We start from the raw sequence: 21,445 nt of genomic DNA on the forward strand, positions 1-21,445 counted from the left end.
CAGGTACTGGTCTAGGAGAGAAATGTAAAGAATTACCAGAATTATTAATTCAAGTTTTACCCAGATTATTAACAACGAGAAAAGAAGACTGGGATGCAATCTCAGCCTGTAAACAGAAACAAGATGAAGATATTAGTGATTTTTATTCGAGGTTTGAAAAGTGCTTTAGTATCAACAGTGGCCTCAAGACAAGTAGTGAGTCATACCCTCACCTTTTCGTTACTAAATTAGTCGAGAATTCAAGCCCACAAGTTAAAAACCGAGTTTTGAAAGTCGAAAGCACCTGGCAAGCAAATACTCCGTCCCAGATGCTCCAGATGCTCCAGTACCACCAGAATAGAATCAGGGAAGAGCAAGAACACGAAAGAAAACGTATGAAAGACACGAAAATGAAAGTGCTAGTTGCACAATCTGTTCCTCAAGACAGTCAGAAGAGGGGTCCGAATCAAGCCAGTCATCCTGCAGCTCCCGTTAAAGGGAACTGCAATTATTGTAAACAACCAGGTCATTTCATAAATGAGTGTGCAGTTCTGAAACACAACATAGCTACTGGTAAGACTAAAGAAAGACCACGTCCGCCTAGACAAGAACAAGTTTCACAGACTCCTCAGTCACGGAATGCACCACAGACAGTTACAGCACCGCAGCCTATTGCTGCAACACAGCATGTTACATCGCAGATGTACCAGTATGCACAGTCTGAGTATCCAGAGTACCAGCCATATTCATGAAACAGCCTAGAGAGGGAGGTAGGCTTGCCTCTCATCGAGATACCTGTAGATCAAGAAGGTCCCTATGTTCACAGTCAAGTATTAGGGAAAGACAGAAAGTTTTTGATTGATACAGGGGCAAGTAGGACCACAATTAGTCATGCCGAAGTTCCAGGGGCTCCGCTCTCAGGCTCAAGAAATGTTTCCCTTGGATTTTCAGGAAAGCCTATCGTTAAAGAGATTTCAAAGCCAGTCACTCTAGAAGTAGGTCCATTGTCCCGCACTACTGATCTGTTACTTACTAAGTCATGTCCAGAAAATCTATTAGGCATTAAAACACTGAAAGAGTTAGGTGCAGTTATATGTTGTTCCCCAGAGGGAATACGTCTGTTCCTACGTGACTTTAAGGGTCACTATGTATTACGAGATTTTGATTCCAGACTGTCCAATGTTCCGCAGCATTTATGGGCGCAAGGTCCAACTGATGTAGGTTACATGCAAATCACACCCCATCGTGTGACCCTGAAACCAGGTGTAGTGTTACCACGAATCAGGCAGTATAGATTGCCACCTGAGGCTGTAGCAGCCTTATCCAAAATTATAGACGAGCTCATGGCTCAAGGAGTAGTTGTAGAAACTGACTCCAATGTATGTAATTCTCCGATCATTCCAGTCATGAAACGTACTGATCCAAATGCACCCCCAGTATATCGATTAGTGATTGATTTACGAGAACTTAACAAATGTATTATTCCTCAGTACCCAGTTGTCCCAGACATCTCTTCCCTGTTAACTGCTATTGATTCCGAAGCCACGTTCTTCACTGTCATAGACCTCAAGAACGCATTTTTTAGTGTTCCAATCCATCCAGACAGCCAGTTTCTTTTCGGATTTTGTTTAAATGGAAGGAGCTATATGTTCACACGCGCTCCTCAAGGTTTCACAGAAAGTCCTAGTATTTACAGTCAAGCACTTAAGAGACAACTAGACAACATTCACATGCCAACTGACACTGCCCTGCTCCAGTATGTCGATGATCTACTGATCACAGCCCGTTCCGAACGTGCTTGCGAGCGAGCGTCACTGACGGTTCTGTATTTCCTAGCCGAGATGGGACACAAGGTGTCCCCTTCGAAGCTTCAATTCTGTGTCCAGCAAGTGGTCTACTTAGGACACTTACTGTCCAAGAGGGGTAGGCAGTTGACACCAGACCGTATCCAGTTGATAGCGAGTCTTCCTCAGCCCAAGACCCAGAAGGAGGTACGTGCCTTTATCGGCCTTACTTCTTATTGTGCCTTGTGCTTATTTTTCTAGCACACTAGATCCAGTCGCCCAGGCTCTGCCTGCGTGCCTCAAGTCAGTTGCAGCCACAGCCCTAGCTATCAGACAAAGTGATTCCATAGTTTTAGGACACTCCTTGACAGTACAAGTCCCACACTCCGTGGAAGTTCTTTTAAACCGAACACAAACACAGCACTTGACAATTGCACGTTTAACAGGTTATGAATTGACACTGTTTCAGCCACACATAGAAATTAGACGCTGCAACATCCTGAATCCTGCTACACTGTTACCATCAGTTAATTCAAATCCAGCCAGACATGATTGCGTGGAAGTAGTCAACATTATGACAAAGCCAAGACAAGACCTGACAGACATTCCGTTACCAGATCCTGACCTGACACTTTATGTGGATGGTTCATGTATGAGAACTAGTACAGGAGAACTAGTCGCCGCGTATGCAGTGACTACTGACACCGAAGTTATTAAGACACACCGTATTGATACCCTGTCCGCTCAAGCAGCAGAGCTAGTTGCTCTGACACAAGCCTGTATACACGCCAAGAATCTGAAAGTTAATGTTTACACAGATTCACGTTACGCATTTGGAGTTGTACACGACTTTGGAGTGCTCTGGCAGGAGAGAGGTTTCATGACTTCTCATGGAACCAAAATTCAGCATGGTATCCTTATTCAAGCTCTGTTAGATGCCATACACTTACCGACATCCATTGCTATCATGAAATGCAAAGCACATACGAAAGTTACTGACATTATTTCTCAAGGTAACGATCTAGCAGATCGCACAGCCAAGCTTACAGCACAGGCTCTAGACATTCAAGTTAACATGACACATACTCCAGATCCGACTACATGTATGACAGTTAAGGACCCTACACAAGATGTCATAGATTTATTTATTTATTTATTTATTTATAGAGTTTTGTATAGCGCGAACAAGACCCGTGGGTATCAGAGCGCTTCACATGTAATATAAAAACAGACATTATGAGGGCAATTGTAACAACAGATAAATATGACGTATAAGACATTGAGATAAGTTGTAAGGGATAGATTACAGACATTATGGAGGCAATTGTAACATCAAATATATATGACATATAAAAACGATAGGATAAGCTGTAAGGGAGAATATAAGTAAGTGTTCTTTCGTCCATCCAGTTAGTAGTAGGAGGTAGGTGAGGTATGGTTATATAGTCTAATAGTGCAAATAACATGTGTAAACGGCATTAAGGAGTAAGGAGTGTTGCCAAGTAACCAGGATCCTAGGCAATAAAACATAATGAGGTAGAGCGTGTATAATCTTATCTGAGGGATTATCAATATCGGATCACATAGGTTTGAGGTAATAGTAATGTGTGTGGTCAAAGTTTAAGCATGAGATCAGTCAGTTGGCAGATAATTGATCTTAAGGAAGTTTAGGTTGAGGCCTTCTCTCTATGGCAAAGCTGTTCTCATCAATAATCTGTACGCTACTCTTATGAAAGGTATTTGCTCATCATGTGGTTCTTCAGTTCGCGTTTGAATGATATCAGGTTTTGAATCTACCTGATGTTCAGAGGTATTGCGTTCCAGACTCTGGGGGCGGCTCCTGAGAACGCTCGGTCGTAGGTCTTTTTCTTCCGGAAAAAGGCTGGCCTCAATAGCAATTCGTTGACGCTTCTAGTTGGTCTGTTGCCTCCTGACAGCTTAATTTTCTTGGCCAGGTATCTCGGCGTGTTGCAGTGAACTGCTCGGTGGGTAATACAGGCCATCTTCATTTGGATTCTGGCCTCATAGGGTAGCCAGTTTAGTGTTTTGAGGTGAGGGGATATGTGATCAAATTTCCTCGATCCCGTGATCAATCTTGCCGCTGCATTGAGACAGGCTTTTAGTGGTGCTGTGGATGTTTTCGGTAGACCCGCTAACGTGGTGCAACCGTATTCGATCCTTGAAATAACTAGGGATTGTACAGCCAGTTTTAGGTCCGCCTTTGAGATGTATGGTTTCAGTTTTCTTAAATAGTTCAGATGGAAGCGGGCGCTCTTGGCCATTGAGTTTATGTGGTCTTTCATGTTCAGATTCTCATCTAGGGTAATTCCCAGTGATTTTGCTGATTTGACTAGGGTCGGGGTGCAGTCCAGTGCGGTCACCAGTTTCGTCAATTCCCTTACCTCCGGCCGGTTCTTCGTCTGTGAAATTAACAGGAATTCAGTTTTATGGGCATTTAGTTTCAGATGGTTCATAGTTAACCATTGTAGGGCTCTCTTTAGTGTCTTGTTCATTAGGTCAATGTCAGCAAGGGAGGCGATCTTTATGTATATTTGCGTGTCATCTGCATACATGTGATAGGGAATTTGTGATTCCCGAAGGATCTCCGTGAGGGGTTCAACATACAAGTTGAATAGGTCTGGGGATAATGTTGAACCTTGTGGGACACCGACGGCAATAGGACAAGGGGAAGAGGTTGCTTGATTGACCAGGAAACGTTGAGTCCTATTCTGTAGGAAAGATTTAAACCATTTCAGCACATTTCCCGATAGGCCCATCCTTTCTTGTAGCCTGGTCGTCAACATTTCATGATTTACCGTGTCAAATGCGGAAGACAGGTCTAGGAGAATCAATAGGCATGCTTGATTTCTGTCTAGCGCTTGTAGGGCGTCGTCCACGATGTGCAGGATCGCGGTTTCAGTACTATGCCCAGCTCTGAATCCAGATTGACAATCATCTAGTAGTGAGAACTTAGCGATGTGTTGACTCAATTGGCATTGTACGCATTTCTCAATAAGTTTGGCTAGTAAGGGTATATTGGTTACTGGTCGATAGTTGTTCGGGTCGGTTGCATCCGCTGTCGGTTTTTTGATGATGGGCACCACCTGGCCAGTTTTTAGGCAGTCGGGTAGGGTCCCTTGTGTAAGTGAGGCATTTATTATCTCAGTCCAGATTGGGACTAGGGTGTGGCTAATTTCTCTTACGCACTTTGCTGGTAGAGGGTCTTGATAGTGGTTATTCGGTCTGATTTCCTTTAGCGTTTTGGCGATCTTTTCTTGGTCGTAGCATTCAAAAGTGTCCCAATTGGCCTTATTTTTAGTTTGGGGACTCTCTGTGGACTCATTGGCCTCTTTTGTAGGTGCGGTAGCGGTCAAGATATCCAGTTACATGCTACTCCCGATGAAATCAAGAAGTGGTCTGAACAAGGAGGGGTCCAGACAGATCAAGGATGGGTGACAAAGGGTAGAGCCACATGGTTTCTCCCCGACTCTATGGTCCAAGTCATTATTAATACCGCACATAGTCCAGCACATTTAGGAGAAAAAGCAATGTTAGATAGTATCCAGAACATTTGGTTCAACAAGCAGAAAGTCCGTACCTGTATGATATGTTGTCAGTTTAATCCAGGTAAAAGTGTCCCGGTGGAACAAGGTGGTTTCCAGCCTCCTGACCATCCTTTTGAGGTCCTCCAGATGGATTATATTCAGATGGAGCGATGTCGAGGTTTCAAGTATGTTCTTGTAGTTGTATGCGCTTTGTCCAGATGGACAGAAGCATATCCAGTCCCAGATTACACAGCCGCGACCACTGCCAAGCAGTTGGTTCGTGAATTCTTCCCTCGATATGGACTCCCTAGAGTCGTATATTCTGATAACGGTCAGCCATTCTCATCTGAACTCATGAAGCACGTTTCCCTGTTGTTGGGGTACCAGTGGAAGTTTCATTGTGTACGCCATCCTGAAGCAGCCGGTCTAGTCGAGAGACATAATCAGACTCTGAAAATTCGAATTGCCAAAATATGTAAAGATAAGGGTGTGGACTGGCTAGTAGCTCTGCCAGTCGCTTTGTTTTATATGCGCATGGTCGCACATTCCAGATCAGGTCTGTCCCCGTATGAGGTCGTTTTCGGCCGCCCCCCTAACATGTGGGGTACTCCTAGACCCCGAAGTATTACTGATGTTTCATGTAATATGCTGACAGATTACCTAGCTTCCTTGATGTCTGCCCTCAACTCATGTCGTTCACAGGTTGCCGCCGCATTTCCAGACAATACCGAGGTGGCACCGCATGAGATCGTTCCAGGTTCGATGGTGCTCGTGCGGAACTTCGACAGATCAAGTCCGCTGGAGCCACGTTGGAAGGAGCCCCGTCAGGTCCTCCTCACCACCCGTACAGCTGTGAAATTGGAAGGACGCCGCGGCTGGGTACACCTTTCGCACGTCAAGAAATTCTACGGATTAAAGCCGGTCTCCAAGAACATTTCCCAGGATATCAAGACTTGTCAAAACATTGTTCCTAAGGACTGTCCCGCAAATGACATTGATACAACCCCTCCCCTGTTAGAGAAAACTCCGCAGCAGGAGTATAAGCAAAAACTCCGGTCTAGTAAAATAAGTCAGTCAGTTTGATTGTCTAAGTCCTCCCCTAGGTGAAACGGTTAGACTGTTTCTGACATGTATAAAATAGACCCCCATAGTGAGAGAGTCAGTCATAACTCAATTCGATGTATCGTTTTTCTGAGTTTCATATTATTTCTCAGCATTTTGATTTCTTGCACTAGTTACGCATTTTTCCTGTGTTTTTCAGTTCCTCATGTAAATAAGCATTCTAATGTTACAGTAGAGCACACGTTTAGTGATCTGCCTCCTCACGAATATTCATACCGCCTCGCTATGCGTAACAATACATTTATCCGCATGTTGCATTATTCACACCAGACCAGCAATGCCACTAATTGTTGGGTGTGTGGTCGACTCCCCCCTTTCCAGACGTCAAAGGGAGTTCTGCCACTCTTTCCTTATCCATTTTCACATAATGGTTCGTGTGGAGCATGGTCCACGTTAACGTCATCCTCAACAGATATGTCTTTTCTTAACAGCACATGTTTCCCAGACAAGCAAGGTTTCCCCCACAGAACAGGTTTAGATCTAGAAAATGAAGTGTATAATTTAGGTGACTATTCTTCGAATTTTATGGTCCTGAATGTTCAGTCTGATACTACTCCAGACTCACCTGCTATTTCAGTATTACCAGTCAAAGGCGAATTATGTGTTCGTAATTATGGTTCTGTACACGTAGGACATAGTGATTGTATTACTATTATCAAGTATAGTGACAGTGGGAAATCTATTTTTAAAGCTTCACGTCATTCTTATTTTGTTTGTGGTCAAACCGCATATGTTCGTCTGCCCCTCGATTTGGAGGGAACCTGTTACCTTGCCTTCCTACTGCCACCTGTTTTTCTAGCCCCACCTGACTACCATAGGAATTCCTTCCTAGTACATACTAGACACAAGAGAAACCTCCCGATTGTCGATTATACTGAAACTGCTGCAGAGCAATTCATTGATATTGATAAAGGTGTGTTCCCTTATTTAGGTACAGTTGTAAACAGTAAGCTAATCCGTAGGTTAACAAGAACCCTTGAAGCTGTAGTAGATGAGACTGCCTCCGCTCTAGGTAACTTAACCGAAGAGCAATCCTTTATGAGAATTGTTGTGCTCCAGAATCGTCTCGTCCTTGACGTCATACTGGCCGATAGGGGCGGGGCCTGTAGAGTCATCAGATCCAGTTGTTGCATTTTTATTCCAAATAACGCGCCGTCTGTTTATTCAGCTATAACCAGACTTCATAAAATTGCCCATCTATTACACCAAGATCCAGGCACCTGGACATGGTCCGGTTGGTTCTGGAATATAATTTCCGCCTGGGGATGGAAAGTCCTGTCCTTTCTAGGTATCGCAGTAGCGATCATATTCAGCTGCTGCCTCTGTATACAATGTGGCCCTGCGATTTGCGGCATGTGTGCTACCTCTTGTATTCCTAGTCCCAAGCCCCGTTCTAAATCTCGTTCCAAGACAATTCGAGATGAACAAATGGTACTGTATGAAATGATAGATGGTATCATGAATATTGATGTTTCCTGATGGAAACGTAGTGACAAGGAGGGAATGTGGAAAAGTACATTTTGCCATGTTCTGTGTCCCTACGTGTCATCCATCATATGTTATGTGTGCATGACCAATATGCATATGTTATTCCCCATGTCCGATTCAAGACGCAATTATAGTTGTGTCCTCCTCTAGTATGCCAGTTTCCAGTCCCCGTGAATACTACGAATATCAGGCCTATGTAAAGTTATGTTGCCACGTTTCTCAGTGTGCACGTTATTTCATTATAAAGTCCCGTTTCTAGGCCTCAACAGGGCCCGGACATCAGATTCAGCTCCTGTCTCCTGAGCCACGCTGAGGAGCGATCCAGCCCCCACCTGTATCCTCGACCTTTCACTTATTTCCTGCCTCGCAGTGCCCGGTGCAGCTTGGCTCTGCCTCTGAGTCTGCCAAGACTATGTTATGATTCCAGCTATCAGTTTAGTCCTCCTTCTCTGCATTCCTAAACTACTGAACTGCATCAATAGTTTCCGTCATTGTCTAGCCTATGCGGCTCCATGTTAAGAGAAATACTGTATTTAATGGTCATTTAATATTCTTCATCACGCACTACATGTAGAATAAATGCATGCTCTGGTCTTAGAGTCAATTAGCTTTTCCCCTCATGACTTCTAGTTTATATCAACATGTTCTCTAAAACATTAGATACCAGATAGGGTTTAGGTACATGTCGCTCCGACCCTCCAGACTTTAGTCTCTGCTCCTAGCACAGAGTTCATAGCCCCCAGCTTCTCCTCGTAACACGTCATTGCCAGTTTGCGCGCACCATCAGGTTAGAGGTCCCGGCTCCTTAGGTAGCCCCCTCCAATGTTTCCGCCCATTCATGACATATTCTGTTACGTTTGCATCACATGTCTGAGTTACACCTTCTTTTTACTCTTATCTTTCGCGACTGCTACGCGTCACGCCTTCTGTTCCACCCACTGCTACGCCTACTGCAATGTAATGCTATGTGTTTGCGCTATGTATATATGCTCGTGTATTGTTATTAAAAGTTAGCGCGCGCTCATCCCAGACCCAGCCCCAGCAGCTGCTGGGCCCTGTCATCCTATTCCTATGCAGGTTGTCCTGTTCCTGTCCTTATGCTGTATTAAACCTGCAAAACTCCTACTACCTCGAATCTTGACTCTTATTTATTGAGCTATCTGTTATGATATATGTCTAGTCAAAAATAGGGTATTATTTATTTATTTACCACAGGTCCCCAGAACGGGCTCCCGGCCCCCCCCCCACCGCCTCGTAGCAATTCAAATACGCCAGAAACATTGACAGAGTCTCAGGATGTTCACAAAACAGGATAAAAGTCACTGCTCGGCCGCTCAACAGACACAACCATAATGAAAATCCCCCTGTGTAACACCAATAAAGAACAGAGTATCATCATTTACGAAACCCATACAGCCCGTACCATCAGCCCATCCCATTCCATGCGGTGTAGGGCCCCGCAATCAAAGCACCGGAGGAAACCAACATGTCAATTCAAAGGTAGCCTAAAATCTCACAGTATACCAGTGTACGTCACACTCGAAGATCATCCACGCCACTCAATCGGTCACGTTTCTAAGAGCAAAGGTAAGTTCAAGCAGAATAGTCAAGGCTCGGTTCAAGGTCTCAGGATGAAGCCAGCCATCGGAAGAGGAGCTGGAAAGGAAAAGCAAGGAACACATGTCCGATGGTATCACCAAAGAAACCAAGCATCCACGGGAGTAGGCGCTTCAGCGTCGCACCACTTGGAATTAACTGGGAACCCTCCGGGTACAAGTCCGGCCTATCCACCATCGAGAAAGTCGTTTCCGTACCGCACAGCAAAGTCAACGCGGGAAATTGTAGAAGGGCCCATGCACACAAAGTAGCACCAGGATAGTATCAGCATCGGGCATTCGTTTCCAGTCCACATAATCCGGGGCGTTCCGGAACGGTCCAGGTCAGATGTCGTCCTTCGAAAAAACACACAGGGGGCAGACGGTCCCAACCCCTCGATCGTCAATGTAAACTGCCACCGCCATTGTCAGGCGTGCCCCATCGATGCGCCACCTCCAAGAGGGATACACAGCATGGACGCCGTCCAGACCAACACCAGTACCGCCAGTCCATGACACAGTGAGGTGCATAATAACATCGCGCCCCCCGCGTTTCACAAAGTATGTTCGCCACGTCCACTTCCCCGCGGACGGCCACAGTTGAGCTCCTCCCCAAAACCAGAAAACACCACAGCAGCTTTGTGTATCAAGCGGCTACGAAGGCTGGAAATACAGGATAAAGTCGATTCACCTGGGCAAATCTGGGTCCCATCCGGGAACAAAGAACAACGTCCAGGCCGCCATAGCGTCAATCAGCCGCCTGAGGGGGGCGGGGGGAAGCATAATCGGCAGAGGGGGGCAGCGGGGAGTGCGTTCACCAGGTTCCACGATGCCAGCGCTGGAGACACACTCACAGAGATGGGCCGACCTCCGTAGCGGTAGACCGGCACCTCCTGGGTCATCGAGGCCGTTGTTATTGCACTCGCGGGCGGCAGCAGCATCACGCGGGGTCCCGGCTTCCGGCCCCGGGAAGGCCGCAAAATACGAGGGGTCGCATCTTCGTACTCAGGGCTCAAAAAAACCCCGGAGTTGGACGCAGTAGCTCAGCCTGCCGTCCGACATCCGGGAACACCGTCGCAGCGGAGGATAGTCAACAGGAGCAGGCGGTGGGGGATGAAGGTCCACAGAGCCGGGAGCCCGGGCGACCATCTTGGCCGCCGGTCTGGCTCCGCCCCCCTATCACCCAATTTCAATGATCATTTCCATCACTAAGGTTATGGGGAGTATTTTGTTGGAACAACTGCAGACATGGGTGGAGGATCACAATGTACTGTCTGAGCTTCAGTTTGGTTTCAGGCCGGGTTTAGGAATGGTGGAGCAGGCCATGAACTTATATGTTGCAATCTGAAAATACAATTTGGCCAAGAAAGGCAGTGTATAGCTGACATTTAAGCTCTGTGTTTGACTCTGTTACCAGAGACAAACTGTGTAGCATTTTGTCAGATACGGGGTTGAACCCTTAAAAAGCTCATTTGTTGTGGCAAATGCTCGACAACGTCACAGTCAGCGGGAGATGTGGCCCGGGGGGAGGGTCTGCAGGCATCCTATAACTTGGCCAGTGGCTTGCGACAGGGCAGTGTGATGGCCCCATTCCTGTTTTCTCTGTACATTAATGGGTTGGAGAAGCAGCTGCTGGACCTCGGGCCAATTGCCCATGTGTTGTTGGCCATGGTGTCCCTGCTTCAATTTAGGTAGATTTTTTGTAAAAAAACAAGGGAACCCAAAGGTATATCACTAGGGATAACGTATTTCAAATAGGGGTGAGGATTCACAATCCCTTGCAACTATGCAGTTGCGCTACATTTTTTGTAAAAAACAAGGGAACCCAAAGGTATATCACTAGGGACCTTGGGCAGTAACGTATTTCAAAAAACAAGGGTCCCTAGTAGTTCAGGGATATTAGCAAAATGATAGACATACGCTCAGAAGTATGTATGACCTTTGTCCAGCTGGACAGGATTTTAATTAAAGTAATTTTCAAGAATACGAAGGATTTTTTACAAAGTGGGTGCCGCCCATCTGAATCCAGAATTGCCATTGAGCAACCCAACCAGGAAGTAAGTACTCGCTGAAGCCTTGCTCCCTCGCCTCTTCTAATAACTTAAAACCCACCAGTAATTGTAAGTTTAATATAAATTAATTTTAACTATTTTCCCTAGTGAGACACGATCGGTCCGGTCTCCTATGAAGAGGCTTTCTTGCCCTGGCTTGGTAATTATATCGCGTGGACTTACTATTTAATTGGCTTTTAACTTAAATCCCCGTATTCACTCTTCTCTACCTGTTTTTTGGCAGGAAAATATCGAGCAAATGCTCAGATAATTGAGTATTTCTTCGCATGTCCCTTGATACTGGGCACTGCCCCCCGGAATTAGACTTTGTTTGGACCAAAAATCTGGTAAATCGCATGAAAACATGTCATGTATATGTCTGTCACCACTGCGCAGCATGTTTGTTTCACTCGAGACCAGTGCCACGATAGGTAAAATAAGCTTGACCGGGTGCCTGCGCCTTATACTCCAAAAACATGTCATAGGTTAAACTGGAACAACCTGCACGTTTCTTCCCACCATTGGTATAAGGCATTGTATTTCCGCACCAAATACCCGCCCGACACTGACGGCATGAAACGCCACGATAGCCTTGATCGCCTAAACTATTCAAACTTTGCCATTTCACCTCACGTGCTTCACCTGTATATACGTAGGCACAGCAACTGGAATGGAACGCACTTTTGAATTATATATCTCCTTTGTATTTCACGCGCCGTCCCCATCTGTCCCCCCACTGCACGGCAATTCGCATGTGACCTCACTTGCTTTTTATCGGCATATATTGAAAATGCACTTTTGGATGGTCAGATGTGTTACATGCTAAACTAGTACTTAACCTTGTTCTCATTTTTCTTCCCCTTTTTCCTAAAATAAATGTATGTGTAATATATGTGTAGGCCATAATTTGCCTAAAGATTTTCAAGACAAGCATATTATTTCTCTGTCCTGAAGATGATGCCAATCATTTCAAAATGGGCATCGAAACGTCGACATATTAGCATCATATGTATAAAGAAAAGTATAAAATTGTATACAATGATGCTTTCAAATGTATTTTCGTCTGTTCACTGAACTACTAGTATACAGACCGCCTTGTTCGCTCTAACCCTTATCCCCTTGTTTTGTCTTGTCCCCGGTGGGTTGCTGGCTGCACCCACTTTGTAAAAAATCCTTCGTATTCTTGAAAATTACTTTAATTAAAATCCTGTCCAGCTGGACAAAGGTCATACATACTACTGAGCGTATGTCTATCATTTTGCTAATATCCCTGAACTACTAGGGACCCTTGTTTTTTTAAATCAATTTATGTAGATGACACGGTCATGATTGCCAGGACAGTAAATGGGCATCAGGAATTACTGGACTGTTTTTTTAATTATATGACAAGTCTTGATTTAAGGGAGAACCAGTATAAAACCCATGTCATGGTCTTTGGGGCAGTAAAGAAAGAAAACCCTATCTCTGTACTAAACTCTGAGAGAGCATGCGCTGTCCCTACATTCACTTATTTAGGGATTCTCTTCGATAATCTTCTCACATGGAGAACCTTGAAGATAGCAGAGTTGCCAACTGTGCCAGCAGATTGGAATAGAGGTTTGTTAAGGAACTTATTGGCAATTACAGCGCCAAGCGTCTTGCAGCTGCTTCATATGGGTCTGGGGTATCAGTGAATCAGGGGGCTTGGTAACTTTTGAGAATGGTTTCCTTAAGAGGTTTCTTTCCATCCCCATCAGTACAAGTTCCTTTGTCACTTCTAGGTGGGGCTGGGCTATATTGAAGATTTCATAAAAATGTAACCTTTGTTACTGTTCCTCTGAATATGAACTTGGGAGCAGACAGTTCTTGACAGCGCTATTCTTACAGATTGTTTGCAACTGGACTGCTATGTGGAAATTCCTTGGCTAAAGTATATACTTCATACTTCCCAGAGCCTGGAGCTTGAAGATTTGTTTAGGGCCTCAAAGCAAAATTGGCTACAATATTGAAGACCAAATGTATATCTTATTGTGGAGATCATAGGTTACAAAAGGAGGTTAACAAACAAAGTGTTCAAGCTTATGATGACATCAAAACTAACCCAGGTATTGTTCTATAAAGTGGGTGGCCAATTCAAGTCATCTGTTTTTGATGGTGAGGCTTAGGTATGGAATTGTTCACTTTTTGGTTGCCTTTCCAATCCAGGGCCCCTTTTTAAGAGCCTACTTGCCTGCCCTTGTAATGGTTATTCAACACAAAGCACGCTGCACTATATGTTTTTCTGCAATTTTATTTATTTTGAGGAGATTTCATCTTGTGCCGTTTTTAAAACAAGTGAAGATTCAACTTACTAGAGCAGCTTTGATTTTTTTTGCTTCAGGGATTCTGCTCTAGGACAGAACTATGCTTCAGACTATAGAACATCAGCATGTAGGGACTGAGTCACAATACCCCTCATCAGTATCTATAGGACAGACCCCAACTAGCGTATATTGCCTCACTTGCCCTCCAAACCTTTCCAGAAAGTCAAGTGATTTTGTACCTTCAGAACACAACACTCCAGACCCTCTCAGGGATCGCAGTAGCAGGACACCCCCTTTTGTTCTTTCACTCACACTTATCCAGAATAAATAGAAAGTGACACAAGGAAAGTCTATAATATTTATTTGAAATATTGTGCTCTAATATGTAATAATTACTTCACAACCTGTAAACAAATACAAGTCCGTAATGTCATTAGCATGGCAAGGAGACCACATGCAATTAAAAGCCCTGCCATATTATCTGACAGATTTGCCTAAGCCCACCCTCACTACAAAAGCTAAATCATTACATATTATAGATCTCTGGGGTTAGGGGTGGACCCTACACCTTAGCATATGTAGATAGTGATCTCTATTATGTCTAGGTGCTAGTCTCCCTCGACAGAGGAGATCAAGGAGTAGAGTTGCTTGACCTTGTATAGGCTGTGCAGACTAAATCTCAGGAAAGGGAATAAAGGTAATAACATGTGCTTACTATATGTGAAAATACAATATGGCACAAAAACAAGCGTGCCCTTTGGTAATGTGTGCAAAGCAAAAGCGACCTCCTATGTGCATAGTTAGGCCAGCATAGGGGAAACAACAATGTCCATGTAGAAAACACATGACAATTTATTGTCATTGCCGAATCCACAGATTTCTCATTCAACAGCAACCTATATAGAGGGCTATCAGGCAGCAGAGTGCTATGTTTATTTAGGAATATGATCTCTTGTTCTGCTTATTTCCGTCATTCGGCAATGTGATTTCATTTATGTAATTTTTATTAAGATGTGATGGAATGTTTTAATCTGTTTCCTTTTATGTATTTGATTGCCTCTTATATGATCATATTGTGATTGAATGAAGATGTTTGTATTGACTTACATTGTTCACAAATGGAAAGCTGTCAAACTTTTGAAAACTGATACCACCCCAACTGGGTGTCAGAACTTGATCAATGGGTTGGTGACTTGAGACATAAATAAACCAAATGGGTGAAACACATACTGCGGCACTAAATGGCAGTGTTAAAACCCACAGAGTCCTAATACTAGCAAGAAAAGGGTTGGAAAAGGGACAAATCTGGTGATACCACACCGAAAATGCAAGTTTGCTATATGAATCCTATTGGAATGATTTTATCGAATTCCTATTATCTTCTCTTTTGGTGCTTTCATTTGTTCCAGATCCTCAACAACTGTTTCACTTAACCTCTGTAATGAGGAAGTATATAATTTTTCCTGTGCCCTTAATCAGCTACACTTGCTCCCCATTGAGGCAAGGATGAAATTCAAAATAAGCTGCATCACTTATAAAGGGATTGACCTAAAACAGTCAAATAACTTAGCTAATCTACTTAATACTTTATTGGCCAATGAGGTCTCAGAAGTTAGAACAATTTCCTTACTGGAAACAACTAAATTTCAACTGCATAATTACAAAATCAATGAGTTATGGAGTAGTAATAAACCTATGGAATTCACCTGCGACTAGCATGTGATCACTATCCATTCTTTTGTTCATAACATGTTTAAAAGCCCATCTCTTTATTTCAACCTTAACTATATCTTATGTCACATACATTTAGTAAAGTTTTCAATTGCCTATGCAGCTTCCCATAATTACATAATGCTATATATTATTTGTAAAGGGCTATAGAACCTCCTAGATGTACTACTGTTACAGAAACTCTCAGATAAAGAAATAAATAAAAAATAAATGTCTATCAGATTTTCTGGGGGTATTATTTGATGAAGTATCAAAATGTCTTTCCTGTTTATGTTCCATAAGGTAGTCAAGATGTCTGTTGTCAGAGCTGATTACAGTGATCCAGCACATTGTATATTTATCTTCCTGATTCCTCTTTAGATTTGTTTAAAATTATTTTTACCGTTTAACTTTACATAATTAGTCTTTTTTTCCCCAGAGTTTTATATAGAGCGAACTAGACCCGAAGATATCAGGTAGCTTTACATGAGCACCAGTTTCGTTTCAGATGGACACATTCATTTTTGTTAGGCACCGGAAGATTAAGTGATTGGCAGAGAATCACAGGATGTTGGGCGTCGTTGCTAAGAATTGAACCCGGTTCCCCAGCTCTGAGGTTCTGCCGCCCTAGCCGTAATCTACATCCTCTCCCGAGGCTATTCATCTGGTCATTTAATTGGAATTATTGCTAAAGGCAGAAAGTCAGTTGTACCTGGAGAGCATACATTTCCAATTATTCTACTATTCTCTTCAAGATGTTTTGCACTATTTTCTGTTTTTCCTGCTGTATCATTACTGCGACTTGCCCCTGTCCCTTTGCAATGTGGCGCCTCACCTCTGGGGTGTTTTGCTCTTGATGCAGACACTGGCAGGATCAAATAGACCCTAGTGATAACTGGCTGCTGGTCGATGGAGTTCCTTGCATTTGTCTCCCTACAGAGGAGCATCCAGCATTCTTATTGATCCATGTCTGCTTGATGGAGCCTATTTTGATTAAATTGCTCCTGCTAACCTGTCAGAATTTCTTTTGGCAAAACTGAATACCATGATAGTAACTATGTTGTTCAGGCTGTTCAGATGTATTACTGAATGTTTGTGTTTTCTTACTTGGTGTATGGGAAAATGTGTTTTGCCCTGCCTATGTCCATCATGCCATACCAACCCTTCTTTACCTTATAGGCACCGAACCGTGATTGTGCATGACCTTTAGCCAGAACATTACTCCATGCATCAACCTCCATCAGCAAAGGAAGTTTGGCATTAGATGCCCTGTCCTATAGTCAGGCTAAGAGCCTATTCTTTTGCTGCACGACACCGGGGTCCACAGTGCTCACTGTGCATTTTCTACAATATGCTTAGTTGTTCCCCAATTTTTAGTTTTTTCATTGTTTTTCAGGAGTTAGAGAAAACCCGGAATGTAATTTTATGGAATGATTTGCAGATCTGTCTGCAATTCTATTGATCTGCAGTTCTGCATATCTGGAATCTATGAGTCCTGTAAGAAAAAACGGAGGGTATTTCACATTTCGAGGAATATTTGCCCAATTGGGACTTTACCAACCCCCCCCCCCCCATGGTCAGTGGATGATTCCTCGTCTCCTTAAGCTCCCTCTGTCACTTTATTTAGGGCATAGGCTTCTGTGCCTGGCATTATATAATGGTCAACTCTGCACCTACAAGGTTCAGTTGGTGCTAGCTAATCAGGCTGAATGGATCCCCACATTTATGAGTTTCTGCATATTTCACAATGAACAAACAGAAAAGGGTACTTCTTCCTTCAAACGGCTTTGTTTCTTTGTCAAATATTTTATCCCCAGAGAATTTGAGAATCAAGATCTTCAACAGATCCATTGTTAGACCTGGCATCATTAGCGTGAGTCGCCCTTACATTTTTTACTGATTGCCTCCTCTGTTATGATATGTTTTTGCTGGTTATATGCTTTGGGCACTGTGCCACTGCTATTCAGTGCCATAGTGCATGTGCTCCCTATGTTAAATTGATGTACTGATTAGTGACTCCATGATTGGGTTATTTGATTTACTTACAAGACCATAGTACAGTGCACCATGTGTGCCCAGGGCTAGTAAATCAAATGCTGCTGGTGGGCTTGCAGCACTGGTTGTGCCACCCACAGAAGCAGCTTGTGAAATGTGTCTCAGGCCTGCCACCGCAAGGCCTGTGTGCAGTCTGTGACTGCCATGTCGACTTGTTAAGTGCACCCACTTGCCAGTCACTAAACCTTCCCTTTGCTTCATATCAGACACCCCTATGGTAGGCCCAAGGGCAGGGTGCATTGTATATAAGGTAGGACCTGCGTTGGTGTGTGTAGCATGTCCTAATAGTGAATTATCGCCATTTTTGATTCTCACTAGTGCAAGGCTACCTGTTCTCCATAGGCTAGAATGGGCAGTTAGATTATTGCATTCTTATGATCCTAAATGACTCAAGGAACATGGTAGAAATTCGAATTTATTATGCCTGAACTCAGAATGATAAAATACATTGTTGGTTGGTTTTAATATTCTGTGTTTGAAAATACCACTTTTAGAAGAAGGTATTGTCTTGCCTAACTGTCCAGGCCTGCCTCTTCTAGGTTGTGTATTCCTTGTCTGAGTTTGTGAGTGACAGGGCTGGGGGATTCCAGGAGACAGGCTGGGGCAGCCCAGTGGTGAATAGAGAGATCTGCATCTAGGTGGGAGGGAGGAGTTGCACCTGGGACCTGAATAGGGCTGGGCCTTCCCTCTACAATGCTGGCTCCACCTCCAGTGGCTTGTCTGATGTCTCTACCCTGCACTGTGAAAGGAGAGAAGGAATCTTGCCAACAAAGTGCTCCAGGGCTGTGCCTTCCCTCCCCTGTGCTGGCTCCACCGCGTGTGGGGTGGCTGGTGTCTCTGCCCTGCAGAGTGAATAGAAGGAAGAAATCCTGTAAACAAAGTGGTCAGGTACTGGTTTGGACCAGGCAGAGGCCTCTCAGCCTTCAGAGAACACAGGATTTTGGGGTATGAATATTAGAACCCAGTCCCAAGGACTTTATATCACTTCTAGAACAAGAAACCTTTTGCCAAGTAGAAGAACCAAAGGAAGCTGCAGGAGTTTGGACTGCCCCTCTGCCAGTGTGCTGTTTGCTGGATTGGCCTGCAGTGGTTGCTTCATTGCCAAGGAAAGGAGAAGGAACTTTTTAAGGACTTTCATCATTTACAGAATATTCTCCAAGGGCTTGAACAGTGCTTGAATCCTGCTGAAGTCTCAGGGGCAAAATACTTCACTCCAGCTCCCCCTGTGAATTTCCTTGCTGGGAATTCCATCAACAGACGTTTGCGTGTTGCTGGGAGCTGGAAGCGCGACGCACCAAACTGAAATCATCGCATCGCCGGAGAAGCGTGCCGCCGCCTCATCTTCCAGGAAGCGTGTGTTCATCGAGGCTGCCTGCTGTCGCATCACCAGAGAAGCATGACGCCATCGAGAGAGTCGCCATCACATCACTCGAGAAGCGAGTTGCAGGAACTGTCGCGGCCCCAAAGTACAGAGTTGTTGCAAGGCTGCCAGGGAGTCTACGCTGCGTCATGCATCATCGCATCAAGTGCGCCTTCTTCTCGCATCACAACCGAATCATCGCATCGCATCAAGGAGCCATCTTGCGCATCACAACAGGCCCGCAGGCCGAAAATCTACGCATCACCTCCACACCGGTAAGGATCACGTCACGTCCCCTCCTCTGCGCAAGCATTGAGGCAGGACGCAACCTTTCCCTCAGATCACCGAACCGACGCATCTCCCCTTTTGCAAGCCTTTTGATCACTGCAGTAAGCATCCAGGTACTTTATTGAGAACTTTGTCGCATTTATCATCAACTTGAACTAAGCAACTTTAATCATCTTTAAGTCAACTTTAAGTATAGTATTGGGGATTTTTGTCGTTTGTGGTTTTGTGTTAAGTCTATATAAAGAATGCTTATTTTTATAAAACCTGTGTTGTGTCCATCTGTAGTGTTTTCACTGTATTGCTGTGTATATTCACAAATGCTTAACACACTGCCTCTGTGATAAGCCTGTCTGCTCGTGCCAAGCTACCAAGGGGATGAGCAAGGGTTATTTAGGAGTGTAATGCCCTTATCCTGACTTAGAAGTAAGGGTCCCTATTTGGACAAAGGTGAATACCATTGTCAACTAGAGACCAGTAGATCTAACATCCATCAACTAATGGTCAGGATATACAATTCTCCCTATCATATTAACCCTTCAAAGCCAGCATGAGACTTGTTTATAATACCAATTGCACACAATTTCCTATATGGATTTACACCAAATGGAGCAAAAGCACACTTGAGTAAAGCTCTAGTTTCATTGCAAGTTTGGTTTAATTCTGTTCTGCGGGTTTTGCTGAAGTGAGGATGAACTTTTTCGACCGTATCCTTTTTATTCGTACCCCAGAGAGATCTACTTGAAACTTGACATGCGGAAATTCAGTCAGTTACACTATTTAAAGTTTTGTAAAGATTCGTCAAAATGCACGAAAGTTATGAGAAAATCAAAAATAAACTCCTTTCAATGAAAATTGAGTCTTAATCCTAACTATGCTGTGCTAAATATATGTTTACATATTTATATGGACAAAATGTACATATTTATAGGCATATATATTTTCACACACTTTACACATTTCCATTGGTAAACTATATATTCAAAACTGTATGGTGCATAATACTCACTGCTTTGGTAACAGAGAGAAAACGATCGTAGCTGATAAGCAGAATGCTGAACACTGACGATAAACAAACAGTAGAATCCACAGCTAGCCAGAGTTTACAAGGAATCCTTCCATGTGGCCATCTTCCTGTAATTGCAGGAAATATATACCATGGGATGGAGAATACACCTAAGGAAAAGGAATTTGATAACAGTATTTGATGCCATTAAATACAGCGTTGTTTAACAGTTTGGATGTATTATTGTTTATATTGTTTGTTTTAAAAATAATTATAATTATAAACATTAAGGGGCACATGCATCATTGTAGGAATTTGCATTTCCTAAATTGCGAAAATTAAGGATTCGCAATTTAGGAATTGCAAAATTCTATGCATCAAGAAATCCTAATTTTTTTTAGGGTTTCTTAATTTTCGGAATTTGCGATTCCTTAATTGCGAATCGCAATTAAGGAATGGCATTACATTGATTCCTATGGGCCTAGAGGCCCATAGGAATCAATGCCGTTTTGCATTTCTTTTTTTTGGAATTCGCAATTTGTTGATGCATTGCAAGGGTGCAGAGGGGGTTCCAAAGGACCCCCCCCCCTGCACCCCTGAATTGTATTTTAAAGTGCATGTTTCACACACACATGTCCTAAGGACATGTGTGTGTGTAACATGACACTTTCCAAAATGCATTTTTGTGCTTTTTTAAGGAATTTCGCAAATTAACACGAGGGTCAACCTCGTGTTAATTTGCACTTCCTATTTCAAAATTTGCATTTTAAAAAAAATTGATGCATTTCATTTAAGGAATCGCACAAATGGCGCTGGGGTTGGAGGGCTCTTTGACGATGCTGAAGAGTTCCTTGCGGTTGTGGGTGTTGCTGTCTAGCTGTCTAGTTGAACGACGCTCTTTTGGTGGTGCGGATCAGCTGGTGGTGTTTGCGAGTGGTGTTCTTGAAGGCAGTCATGTTTTCGGTAGTCTGACAGTGGCACCAGGTTTTTTCAAGGGTTCTGCAGGATTTCTTTGAATTTTTGAGGGCGTCGGTGAACCATGAGGATTTCCTGTTGCGGGACTCGCCTGGGTGTTCTTGAGTGGAGCGACGTCATCGGCGCAATTGGTGATCCACTGTGCAAGGATGTGGGCTGCGTTGTTGGTGTCCGGGGTGTCAGCTGGCGGGTTCTGGCTCAGTGATGA

General features: G+C 43.8%; 1 protein-coding gene across 1 annotated transcript in view; it reads right to left on the reverse strand.

The window, feature by feature from the left end:
- LOC144828060 (histamine H4 receptor-like) overlaps positions 1-21,445 on the reverse strand; it is a 317,412-nt gene that overhangs the window by 184,594 nt on the left and 111,373 nt on the right. Inside the window, exon 2 of the mRNA XM_078686196.1 lies at positions 20,266-20,432. Coding sequence (XP_078542322.1) covers positions 20,266-20,432 — 167 coding nt within the window. The remainder of the gene's footprint in view (positions 1-20,265; positions 20,433-21,445) is intronic.

Source organism: Lissotriton helveticus, chromosome 4_1, assembly GCF_964261635.1.
Source record: "Lissotriton helveticus chromosome 4_1, aLisHel1.1, whole genome shotgun sequence".
Classification (NCBI taxonomy): domain Eukaryota; kingdom Metazoa; phylum Chordata; class Amphibia; order Caudata; family Salamandridae; genus Lissotriton; species Lissotriton helveticus.